This window comes from Corylus avellana, chromosome ca11 (assembly GCF_901000735.1).
Source record: "Corylus avellana chromosome ca11, CavTom2PMs-1.0".
Lineage (NCBI taxonomy): Eukaryota > Viridiplantae > Streptophyta > Magnoliopsida > Fagales > Betulaceae > Corylus > Corylus avellana.
The window spans coordinates 10998773-11012514 of NC_081551.1; the positions used below are offsets into that span (position 1 = coordinate 10998773).

The 13742-nt window shown below is 36.5% G+C and overlaps 1 protein-coding gene across 1 annotated transcript; it reads left to right on the top strand.

Annotated features, from left to right (window-relative positions):
* Positions 1-1201: 1201 nt before the first annotated feature.
* Positions 1202-2614, top strand: LOC132165061 (UDP-glycosyltransferase 90A1-like). The gene has a single exon (XM_059575567.1). The coding sequence runs from the start codon at positions 1202-1204 to the stop codon at positions 2612-2614; it is 1413 nt and encodes a 470-aa protein (XP_059431550.1).
* The last annotated feature ends 11128 nt before the right edge of the window (positions 2615-13742 follow it).

The window sequence follows — 13742 nt, forward strand, 5'->3', positions numbered from 1 at the left end:
TTCAGACCTTAAAGAGTAGTAATGAATCAAGAATTAGGTTTTAGAACTGAATGATGAACCCTAATTTTAAAAATTCTTAGTAATTGTTTCTATGAGAATTTATAGAACATTCTTATGATATTCTATAATGTATATATTGTTCAATTTTAGTTATTCTTCTTTTTCTTTTTAAACTTAAATTCTTAGGATTTTTCCACATTATATATCATTTTGTCAACTCAGCATTTATTATCTCAATATTTATTATTTTTAAAAGTGAGAAATTTTAACGTGACTAAAAATTCTAGAATTTAATTTGAAAATAATAATTATGATTTGAGAAAATCTACATAATTATTAAAATACCTTAAAAATTTTTAATTTTTAATTTTTTTTATCCCTATTAGGATAGCATGAGCAGTATAAGGATTATAAATGATATAATTCATTATTTTTCAACCATTTTTTAACCATCTCCATACTAAACGATAATCCACATTGAATTTATATGGACTCCACATGAATCAATAAATCTAATGATTGATATATTTAATTAAAAAAAAAAAAAAGATGATTTAAAGATGATTGTATAACATGCACCAACTTACCAATGCAATTATGGTTGTTTTCATATAGATTCATGAAAGAGAAATGAAATCTCCTCATTGCGGAAATTTATTAAGAAAACTACCTTCTAATAGCAAATGTTACCATCTATTACAAAATTTAGTACGTACAATTTTACTGTAAATTAATGTGGCATTTACTGATAATAATAATAATAATGATTAATATATATTTACATGTATGCATGACAGATAACTTAACATTTTTTTGTCATTCATTAATAAGGATTGAAATTTTCTTGAAGAAAATATCCTCTAACTCATTTAAAATAGTGTCAAGTGTCTATAAATATTTAAGAGATTTAAATTCAGTCTAAGTTAGTAAACTACTATTAATGACGTTAAGAATTTAATGTGCATTTTAAATGTTAATAGACACTTTGCACTATTTTAAATATGTTTGAGAATATTTTCTACACTGCTTTAGAGGAAATTTATGTCCCATTAATAAATTATCCGCAATGAATATGGATGTCAAAGAACAAGCAATTTCTCAATTGTTCTTATTTATTTTCTGTTTTCCACATCCAATAAAATGAGATATATACGATGATGTCTTTCTCATTTAGAAAGAAAAAGAAGGAAAAAAACTAGAAATGGCGTCCAAACCCCACGTCGTCATCTTCCCCTTCATGGCTCAAGGCCACACCATTCCTATGCTGGACCTTTCAAAGGCCCTCAGCTTCCGAGGGCTCAAGATAACCATCATAACCACCCCTTCAAACTCCTCCTTCGTCATCTCCTACGTTTCACAATCCTTAAACAACAACATCCATCTCAGAGAAATCCCATTCCCCCACGCCCACCAACTCCCCAAAGGCTGCGAAAACACCTCCCACCTTCTCTCCCCCGACCAGCTCCTCCCATTCCTCGCAGCAACAAAACAGCTCCGACCACCTTTCGAGCAGGCTCTCAGAGACATGTCCAAGCTTCCGGACCCACCATGTTGTGTTATTTCCGACACTTTCTTGGGGTGGACCAACGGATCCTGTCGGGCTTTCGGAATCCCCCGGCTGGTTTTTCATGGGATGGGGGTGTTTGCAATGGCGGTGAAGAAATCTTTATCCATCCACCAAAACCACAACAAGTGTTTGATGAAGTCGTCGTCCGACACGGAACATGTCGACGTAACAGGACTAATGCAGCTTCGATTTCCGCTCACAACAGCGGATTTGCCGGATTCCCTTAGGCAGATGGATAGTTGCTTGTCGGAGTTCTTTGTAGAGGCTGAGAAATCTGATTTGGGAAGCTGGGGTGTGATTGTTAATAGCTTTATCGAGCTAGAAAAAGACCATGTTGCCCCATTGGAGTGTTTGTACGGGAATGAGAGTACCAGGGCATGGTGCGTCGGTCCATTATTTTTGTATGATGATCAAATGGAGGGAGGGAGAAATTATCATGAGGAGGAAATTGACAGTTTTTTGAAGCTGCACGAGCAAGAAGAAAAATCAGTGATATATGTGGCATTTGGGTCGCAGGCCGATTTGTCAGACACCCAGCTTGATGAATTGGCTTATGGGCTGGAACAATCCAGAGAAAATTACATCTGGGTTGTACGATCAAAGACTTGGGACCCACCGATCAAAGGGAGAGGACTGATTACTAAAAATTGGGTGGAGCAGAAACGGGTTCTGGGCCACCGGGCTATTGGTGGGTTTTTAAGCCATTGCGGATGGAATTCGGTATTGGAGAGCCTGTCGATGGGGGTTCCAATATTGGCGTGGCCCATGCAAAATGAGCAGCACCTGAATGCCAAGTTCTTGGTGGAGGAGGTCAAGGCGGCGCTCCGGGTTCCGACGGTGGGCCGGGAACGGAAGGTTGTGAGGCGGGAAGTGATTTGTGAAGCGGTGAAAGAGTTGATGGGAGGAAGGAGAGGGAAGAAGGCAAGAGAGAAAGCAATTGAGTTGGGGAAATTGGCGAAGAGAGCAGTCCAGGTTGGTGGGTCTTCTTACAAGTGCTTGGATGAGCTAATTCACCAGCTTCCTCTTGGGAATGCCATCCATCATTGAATTTTAGCACCGTATATGCTGCCCAAAAAAACTTTGGCTTAGGTGATTTCTTTTTTTACCGTTCAGATTTAATTTTAAGTTATTTATGAAAAGGGTGATAATAAAATTAAATTTAGATAGTTAAAAAAGTACAAAAAATTTAATTTAATTTCAAGCTATGAAGCACCAATTGGTTGGTTGTAATAATTGATGAAATTCATATGCAATGGAGAATTAAATATAAAGTGGAATAAATAGAGAAATTTAGACGATATATTTTATAGTTGGTTCGGTATTATACATTTATGTCCACCATTAGCAGAGGCAGACCCAGGCTTGGGGTCACTACAAAAAAAAAAGGATTTTCTGACATGGCTTCAGTACATGTATTGTTGTTACGTCATTAATTTTCTGACGTGCGAATTTTACCACGTCAAAATATTATTATTATTTTCTGACGTGTTAAATACTCCAACGTTAGAAAATTGTTATAGATTTTACAACAATAAAAATTATATATTTTTTGACGTGGCCACATTTACCGCGTCATAATTTTTCTGACGTGGCGGTGTGCCACGTCAAAAAAATTCTGACGCGGCACATTACCGCGTCAAAACATTATTTATTATATATATATATAGATAGATAATTATATAATTTTTTTCCCGAATTTTCTGACGTGGTGCTTTGCCCGTCAGAAATCCCCTCGATACTGTCGCAAAAATATGGGCGGGATTTTAAAATTTTTCCCTTTTCTTTTTCGCTTAATATTTTTTTACTCTTTTTATTCTTTCCTTCTTCATTTATTTTCCCCACACACTCTCTCTCCTCTCTCAATCTCCCTGCTTCTCTGCACACTGCACGTCAAAGGGAAAAAAATGAAAGCAGCAGATCAAAGAAGAAGAAAAAGAAAAGGAGAAGAGAAGAAGAAAAAGAGAAGGAGAAGAGAAGCAAAAAAAAAACAAAAAAGGAAGAAGAGATCGATCTCTTCTAGAAGATAAGAAGATTTTTGGGTTTTTGAAGATTTGTTGGGTTTGACGTTTGGGTTTTTGAGTTTTCAGATTGATTTTTTGATTTGGATTTTTGATTTTTTGAAGATTTTTACGGTTTGGGTTTGGGTTTGGGTTTTTGAAAATGGAGATCGAAAAGAAGAGAGAGAGAGTGAGAAAATGGAGAGCTGGCCGGAGAAAAGAAGAGAGAGAAAGAAAAAATTGAGAAAAGAAGCTGGAGAGGTGCAGAGTAAATTTTTCGTTTCTCTGCACCACTCGAGTGGGGTGAAGAGAAATTCCTACAAAAAATAATTTAATTGGAAATTAATTTAAATTAATAAATTTTTTAATTGAAAAAAAAAAATTCCAGAAAAAATTTTAAAAAAGAAAAAATTTTAAAAAAAGAAAAATTTTTTTGACGTGGGAGTTCTACCACGTCAGAAAATTTTCTGACATGGTAGAAATGCCACGTCAAAAATTTTTCTGACATGTGGTACATTAGAACGTCAGAAAATTCTGACGTTGTACCCGCTAACACGTCAGTAAAAATTTTTTGCTGACACTACGCTTCTAACAATCAATACGCGTCAGAAACAACACGTCAGAAAATTTTTCTGATGTGTCGGACACCAGAAAACGTCGAAAAATTTCAGTAAAAACAAATTGTTTTTTTTAGTGCCCAAAAAAATTTCACAAATTTTAATAAATGTCTTCAAATATACCAATTTTATAAATTTGATCCCCAAAAATCATATATTTGTTCCCCAAAATATTATTTGTGTCCCTTTTTAATTCGTTTTTGTAGTTTTGCTCCCCCAAAATAATATTTGTGTCCCTTTTAAATTTTTTTAATTTATTATTATTATTATTTTGCCCCCTCTTTCAACATAAAAACACCTAAAATACCCAATTCATTTAGTTTTCCTCTATATTCTAGTTCACTTCGAATCGAAAACTTAATTTGATTTTAGACTCTCATTAAATATGTGAAAGAAAAAGTTAAATGGTTTTGATTCTTTGAGTGACTTGTAACCAGCAATCAATTTTTTTGAGTGGTTATTTTGAGTCATTTAAGTTTACAATATTTGTTTTGACATCACAAATTAAATGGTTTAATAATTTATAATTTTAAAATTGTTTGGCTTGGCATTGTTGCTATTTGAGGCTCTGGGTGATTGTTAGGAAAAAAAAGTTCACACTCAAAGATACATTTTTCTTGGATCCTATAAATTGTGTTTAGTCTATTTTGTCAGTTTTTTTTTTTTTTTTGGTTTTTCCCTAGCTATTAATTTTTAGTTGTTTATACTATTGTATATTTGCAATGACATGAGATTAATGTAAGATCTCTATGCTTTATTTAATATAAACATGCACAAACACATAAAAAGATTATATGTATCTATGTAATTTTTTGTTTATATAAGTCGGTCCATCTCCCCAACCAGAAAAAAAAAAAAAAAAAAAAAAAATTCGTCCCCTCAAGCTACAAATCCTAGTTCCGCCCCTGACCACTAGGATAGAGCACTATAGGGTTACATTGTGCTTTAATTATAATACAAATGATCCTTATTTATAAAAATAGAAAAATATACTTTGGCCCCCCAAACTAACACCTATTTTACAATTATGCCTCCAAACTTTAAAAAGTGACATTGAGATCAAACATAAACCATCTTGTGTCATATTAGACACTTTTTAAATTTTTCTTCCCAAAATCCCCTTGAAAGGGCCCCACATCCTTTAAACACTAAAAAGTCTAGAGACGTTAGAACCCCGTAAAGAAGCCCTAATGATACGAAAAAACTATTTAAGGACGTTAGGAACCCATCATGAAACCTAGATGACTACCAAGTAATGTTTTAGTGCCAAATTTTGCTAGAACACATAGACTCAACATTTCACACCAAAACACTTAGGTAATAAAGAAATTACAAGTAAAGTTTTGAACATTGAATAAGACCAAAATCTAAAGCCTAACAAGCCTTACGCACACCCACTCGCTTGAACGCGCCTTGTACTGTAACTCCTTTTGTATGCAAGGTTTTTCAATATCTTTAGCCTGCCACGTCAGCAGAGACGAACATATGCATAGATCGGGGTGGGCCATGGCAACCCCCGGTTTTTATAAATTTTTAGTAAATATACTTTTAAAATTTGCACTTGAGACTACAAATTTTAGCTTGACCCTGGCCCAAAAGAAAGTAGCCCAACAATTAATGCCTGGACCCATAAAAAACATCCCATAATTTTTAAGAATGCATTGGGCCTCTCAAACAAGAAAATCCATATGCCTGTAATAGTAATATCCCAAACCCATGAATTAAAATGCCATACTTCTTTCACCAAAATTCGTATTGTTTTCATGAATGTAGATGAGGAGAATGCAGTTTTTCATATAGAAGTTTGGACCGATTCTTTTCCAGTAGTAGAATTTTGGACCAACTTACTAGTTACTACATTATACATCTGTCTCTAGAAGCATCGAAGTAGTGCTGCTTTGAATTTCTTCTTTAGTACCCATTTACATCCAATATCTTTTCTTTGATGTGGTAGATCCATGAGTTCTTATGTGCAAAATATCTACCTAAATTAATAGGTAAATAATTGTACGTTTTACCTGCAAGTACACAAGGTCAACATAGTAGTATATGGTGCAAGTACAAGATCATTCCCACGAGGATTGTTGAATTTATGTTTAAAAATAAATTCCTTAAGTAGAACAAAGATTGATTGTTTAAGTGATGATAATAAAAGGTAGGGCTTTCATATCCACCACTAATTATATTTAGCTAATATAACAATATGCCAATGCTTTGATCATGTTATGTATATCTAATGTTTGTCAACCTAAGGGCATGGCGTATACTCCTAAGGCTATAGATTTCCCTAAGCAACAAGTTAGGCATGGCGTATACTCGAACACTTTACTTTCTAAGGGATTTAGCATGGTGTATACTAAGTTGTTTCTTAGGAAAGCATATGTTTTATGGAAATCGACAAACACATGAGGCCTAGGGCATGGCATATACTCCCGGTTCCTCACGTTGATTAACCCAAGAATTGCGGTGTGGATTCTTTTGTTACTTATGTTAAACCCAGGACTCGGCCATCCAAATTGATTTAACTAACTAGCTCATACCACATGCATATGTTGATCAGGCACACACATATGAGGAATTCATGTAAGTAGGCATTAATCAAGTTAAATAGCACAACAAGATCATCACAAGGGCGCCAATATTGAAATATTAACTAAACATAAGTAGGGCTTCAATCTAGCCCTACTAATTAAATTAGCTACACATAAAATTGACGTTAAACATCTTCATAAATAAAAGAAAAGAAAAGAAAAGAAAAGAATAAACCCGAGACTTGAACTTCAAGAGCTCCTCTTCTTCTCCTTACCAAGCCTACCTATTCTAAAGGCTTAAGGGTCTATTTATAAGCTTTAGAAGTCCTTGACAAAGTAGTAAACCTAGGGATTTCGTAGGGTTTCAAAATCTATTACAATTGGGAGTTCGAAAACCCTAATATGGAAAGAATGACAATCTGGCTGCCACTAGATATGTCTCCTGCACACGGGTGCGATCGATTGCAACCTGTGTGCACTCGATCGCAGGTTTGCGATCAATCCTCTTCTGGCATGTGCTCGATCGCTCCTGGCCTGGATTGTGCTTTGTCTTCTCGGGTACTGCGCTTGATCGCAGGTACCCTGTGATCGATTAATGTCAGAGAGCTCCCAATTTTTCCATCTTCTCTCTTTGAGCCCAAATCATCTAGATTTACTTCATTTTCTTCCAAAAGCCTACAAAAGTATGAAAAACACAAGAAGGAATTAAAATGACCTAATTAATCAAAACCAAAGGATTAAAACATGCAAGTTAAGGGCTGAAAATATGAATATTTTAGCACTTATCACACCCCCAAACTTACATATTGCTAGTCCCTTAGCAATACAAAACTAAAAACAAGAATGGAAAAACAGAAAACAAAAGATAAATCCATCTTTCGTGGGATGTACGATTGCATTTAGCGTATGCAACAAGCCTTTTAAACCACTAGGAATTCCCTAGTGGACGAGTGAAGTCTCGTGAGGGTTTTCCAGAAATGTTACCCACAAACATTATGCAAAAGTCCATGTTATTCCAAAAATTAAAGCATCACTTCAAGATTATGATTTTCATTCATAAGCAAGCTTAAAAAGATGAACTCCATCTTCACAATGAATTGGAATCTCAAAGTGCAATTACTTACAAAGGACATGCTAAAACATCACAAGTTTGAAAACAGTGTAAAGTGGATTAGCACAAAATTATGAGGCTTCCAAATCTTTCCAATATGCAATGTTTCTTTATCTCAGAATTCACTGAATTTCCTATTAGAATGACACATTGGCATATTTCTTTTTCTTTTTTCTTTTTTGGTTAGGTTGTGTAATATTGGTTCCCTTAAGCTTTCTAATTGACCCTTGTAGCGAGTGTTAAGTCAATGACTCCCAAACCAGGTGGTTTTAGGGCATTAGGTGTAGAGACACCCCTAAGGACCTACTAACTCGAGTCAAAAAGGCTACAAAACCAACTAACCATGACATTGATCTAATCCAACTTTTTCACCTTTTGACATGAGCACTCAATGCTTTGAGACAAGTGGTCCAATTACTCAGTGAAAAGCCATCAAAGATCATTTATTTCACCTTTTTTTTTTCTACTATATATGTCACAGTGTCATCTAATAAGTCATCCAACTTCATCCAAGATGCAAAAACACACATATCAGACCTCATGTCATTCCTCACAAATTATGTGCTAATGTGCTTGTGTGCTCAGATCAAACATGTGATTTTTCAACTGTCCTAAACATGTAACCAAACTAACAGATTCACTCATCAGATCGTGTGTTCAAAATTTTAAGCTCACTGTTGAATTCAAATCACAATTCTTTTAGATCAACTTAAAATTTAGGGCAAATATGAACATGCAATTTTTTTTTTTTTTTTTCAAATAAACAAACAAACACGCAAAACAAATAACATGAAATTGGGACAAAGTGTGTGTGAACATGTGTGCCCATACCCCCAAACTTAAATGCACATTATCCCCAATGTGTCTAAGTAAAGGAAAGAATGTACCCGGGAGACGGTGGACATAGTCTTGGAAAGCATGGCTTATAGCACACCCCCAAACTTCAATTAAAGCACACTTGTCCCTGCAAAATAAGAAAATACACAAACAAGTAAAAAGGAACAAAATCTAAAACTAAATAAGAATTGAACTGAAAACACATTAAACAAAACAAAATAAAAAGATAACTATGGGATGCTGAATAAGTGCGCTCGATCGCACTTGCGCAAGGCTGTGCATGTATGGGTGATGTGCGCTCGATCACACTAACAGAATGTACAACAGCCAAAAGTCGGTTACTGCGCTCGATCGTACTCAGGTTGCACTCGATCGTACTCAGGCTGCGCTCGATCGCAGTAACAGAATGTAACAAAACCACAAGTGGAGACCTGCGCTCGATCGCACGCAGGTTGCGATCGATCGCAGTAACAGAATGTAAAAACATGACAAAAGACTTGAAACACTAAAACACCAAAGTAAAACAAAACACAAAGGAAAACACAAACAAAATATAAATAAAACAAAATAAACTAAAACAAACAACAAAATAAAAAGGATATGCTATGGGGTGCCTCCCATGAGCGCAAAGTTTAACGTCTTCAGCCAGACTGTGGCGCTTTAAACTTGAAGCACCAGTCTTTCCTTCTCTTGCACCACAGAGAATGAATCTTTTCTGTTGCAAGGTGCTTCCTAGTGTTTTTAGACTAGGGAAGACCACTCTGAGTTTTCTCAAACAGTTGCTCATCCGGTGGGGAATCATGAACTGGAATATAGTAAGAAGAAAACTCAGGAAGCTTCTCTATCTTGATGTCCACAAACTGCTCATGTGGTAGCTCTAACAGACTTCTCTCTTGGCCTCTTGGTGTTTCAAGAATAAGAACTAATGGTGAAAAAATCTTAGTGTTTCCTTCTCTTTCCAGATGTGGCTCATGTGGAACTTCGATTTGCTCCACCTTTCCCTCTTCTAATTGATTTTCAACCACCTCTTCACTCCTTGGGGTGACAGCTTGCTCATGGTAGTATGTGCACTCTTCCTTCACGTATTGTTCATTGGGGTGTTCCATCAACTGCCTTTGACACTCTTCTTCTTGGTATTGGTGAGGCCTATTGATGCGGAATGTACTCAGCTCCTTGGCAAATTGTTCCATTTGTACTTCCAGTCTTTGAATGGCTTGATCATGCCTTGTATCGATTTGTTCTTGCGCAATCACAAATTGTTGTTGTGAAGTCACCAATTGTCGTACAAGATCCTTCACGTCATCCTTCTCTGGCTTTTGAGTTGGTTGGACTGCTTGTTGGAAATTGCTTTGCTGTCCTTGAGGGTTCCGAATGTTCCTACTTTTACTCCATGAAGAATTGAGGTGGTTGTGCCACCCTGAATTATAAGTGTTGGAGTAAGGATTGTTCTTGGGAGGATAAGTGTGCTGTCCCACATAATTCACCTCTTCTTGTTCTGCATATGGAGATAAAGGACACGTCTCAGTGGTGTGATCTAAATGGGAACAAATAGCACATACCTAGTTTGGTGTGTCCCATTGCAGAGGTGAGATTTTCTGGGCAGTCATGGCCTTGACAATTATGTCCAACTTCTTCTCTATGGCAGCCTTCTGATCTTGTAGTAGTAGATCCGATTGAGAGGAATATGCATGATTTTTAAGAGCTCGAGCTTGCCATGGGAAATTTGACTGTTGGCTCCAGGTTGGGTTGCAGGAATCAAGATAGTTGTCGTTCCTCGGTCTAGAGATCGATGTGTTCTTATGCCCAAAAATTTTGTTAGGAATTTGTCTTATTGAAGGACATTCTCTAACATGGTGATAAGGGTCGTGGCATAAAGAACACGGTCCATGGGGTGTCGGAATGCCTCCCCACATATGTGAAATTAAAAATAACAAAAAGAAGTTAAAATTAAAAGGGAAATAAAAACTTACTAATATGCAGACTCGAATGGCCCTGCATGAAACAAAAGAAAAAAATCAGATCTATAATTAGTGCAGTAACTGTGTTGCTCTCTGGATGTGCGATCGATCGCACCGTGAGTGCACTCGATCGTACTGGTGCGCTCGATCGCCCTGGTTGGGCGATCGATCGCACCTCCAGAGGCAAAACAGGAACTACGGAAAAAACTATAAAAACAGAAAAATTTAAAACAAAAACAAACTAAGGAAAATAATTCCAAACAAATCAAACAATCCCCGGCAACGGCGCCAAAAACTTGATGTACAAAATATCTACCTAAATTAATAGGTAAATAATTGTACGTTTTACCTGCAAGTGCACAAGGTCAACATAGTAGTATATGGTGCAAGTACAAGATCATTCCCACGAGGATTGCTGAATTTATGTTTAAAAATAAATTCCTTAAGTAAAACAAAGATTGATTGGTTAAGTGATGATAATAAAAGGTAGGGCTTTGATATCCACCACTAATTATATTTAGCTAATACAACAATATGCCAATGCTTTGATCATGTTTTGCATATCTAATGTTTGTCAACCTAAGGGCATGACGTATACTCCTAAGGCTATAGATTTCCCTAAGCAACGAGTTAGGCATGGCGTATACTCTAACTCTTTTCTTTTATAAGGGATTTAGCATGGTGTATACTAAGTTGTTCCTTGGGAAAACATATCTTCTATGGAAATCGACAAACACATGAGACCTAAGGCATGGCATATACTCCCAGTTCCCCATGTTGATTAACCCAAGAATCGCGGTGTGGATTCTTTTGTTACTTATGTTAAACCCAGGACTCGGCCATCCAAATTGATTTAACTAACTAGTCCATACCACATGCATATGTTGATTAGGCACACACATATGAGGAATTCATGCAAGTAGGCATTAATCAAGTTAAATAGCACAACAAGATCATCACAAGGGCGCCAACATTGAAATATTAACTGGACATAATTAGGGCTTCAATCTAACCCTACTAATTAAATTAGCTACTCATAAAATTGATGTTAAACATCTTCATGAAATAAAAGAAATGAAATGAAAGTAAAAGAATAAACCCCGAGACTTGAACTTCAAGAGCTCCTCTTCTTCTCCTTACAAAGTATATCTATTCTAGAGGCTTAAGGGTCTATTTATAGGTTTTAGAAGTCCTTGACAAAGTAGTAAACCTAGGGATTTCGTAGGGTTTCAAAACCTATTACAATTGGGAGTTGGAAAACCCTAATATGGAAAGAGGAACATTCTGGTTGCTACTTGATGTGTCTCCTGCGCACGGGTGCGATCGATCGCAGCCCATATGCGCTCAATCGCAGGTCTGCGATCGATCCTCTTCTGGCATGCGCTCAATCGCTCCTGGCCTGTGTTGTGCAAAAATCTACCTAAATTAATAGGTAAATAATTGTACGTTTTACCTGCAAGTGCACAAGGTCAACATGGTAGTATAAGGTGCAAGTACATGATCATTCCCACGAGGATTGCTGAATTTATGTTTAAAAATAGATTCCTTAAGCAAAAGCAAAATAAAAGTTGATTGTTGATGTGATGATGACAAAGGGTAGGGCTTTGATATCCACCACTAATTATATTAAACTAGTATTTCAATATGCCAATGCTTTGATCAAGTTATGCATATTGAATGTTTGCCAACCTAAGGGCATGGGTGTATACTCCTTAAGCTATTGATTTCCCTAAGAAACGAGTTAGGCATGGGTGTATACTCTAACTCTTCTCTTTCCTAAAGGATTTAGCATGGTATATACTAAGTTGTTCTTTAGAAAAGCATATGTTCTATGGAAATCGACAAACACACAGGGCCTAGGGCATGGGTGTATACTCCTAGTTCCCTATGTTGATTAACCCAAGAATCGCGGTGTGGATTCTTTTGTTACTTAAGTTAAACCCAGGACTCGGTCATCCAAATTGATCTAACTAACAAGTCCATACCACATGCACATGTTGATCAGGCATACACATATGAGGAATTCATGCAAGCAGGTATTAATCAAGTTAAATAGCACAACATGATCATCACAAGGCGCCAATATTGAAATATTAATTTAACATAACTAGGGCTTCAATCTAGCCCTACTAAATAAATTAGCTACACATAGAGTTGATGTTAAACATCTTCATAAATTAAAAGAAAAGAAAAGAAAGGAAAGAATAAACCCGAGACTTGACTTGAGAGCTCCTATTCTTCTCCCTTCTCCAAGCCTACCTATTCTAAAGGCTTAGGAGTCTATTTATAGGCTTTAGAAGTCCTTGGAAAAGTAGTAAACCCTAGGGTTTTCGTAGGGTTTCAATCCTATTACAATTTGGAGTTTGAAAAACCCTAATATGGAAATAGGGACATTATAGCAGCCACTTGGAATGCCTCCTGCGCACAGGTGCGCTCGATCGCAGCCAGTGTGCGCTCGATCGCAGGTCTGCGATCGATCCTTCTTTTGCCCTGCGCTCGATTGCTCCTGGTCTTGCTCGTGCAACATCTTCTCTGGTATTGCGCTCGATCGCAGGTACCCTGCGATTGATCGCAGTACCAAGGAGCTCCAATTTTTCCATCTTCTCCTTTTGAGCCTAAATCACCCAGTTTTACTTCACTTTCTTCCAAAAGCCTGTAAAAACATCAAAAACACAAAAAGGAATTAAAATGGCCTAATTAACTACAACCAAAGGATTAAAACATGTAAGATAAGGGCTGAAAATATGAATATTTTAGCGCTTATCAGCCTGGACTGTGCTTTGTCTTCTCGGGTACCGCGCTCGATCGCAGGTACCCTGTGATCGATCGCAGTGTCAGGGAGCTCCAATTTTCTCCATCTTCTCTCTTTGATCCCAAATCATCTAGATTTACTTCATTTTCTTCCAAAAGCCTAAAAAAGTATGAAAAACACAAAAATGAATTAAAATGGCCTAATTATCTAAAACCAAAAGATTAAAACATGTAATTTAAGGGCTGAAAATATGAATATTTTAGCACTTATCACTTTCCCTTTTCTTTTTAGTTTTATTTTCATTATGTGTAACTAACTCTTTAGGATGGCTAGATTGAAGCCTTAATTATGTTTATTTAATATTTCAATATT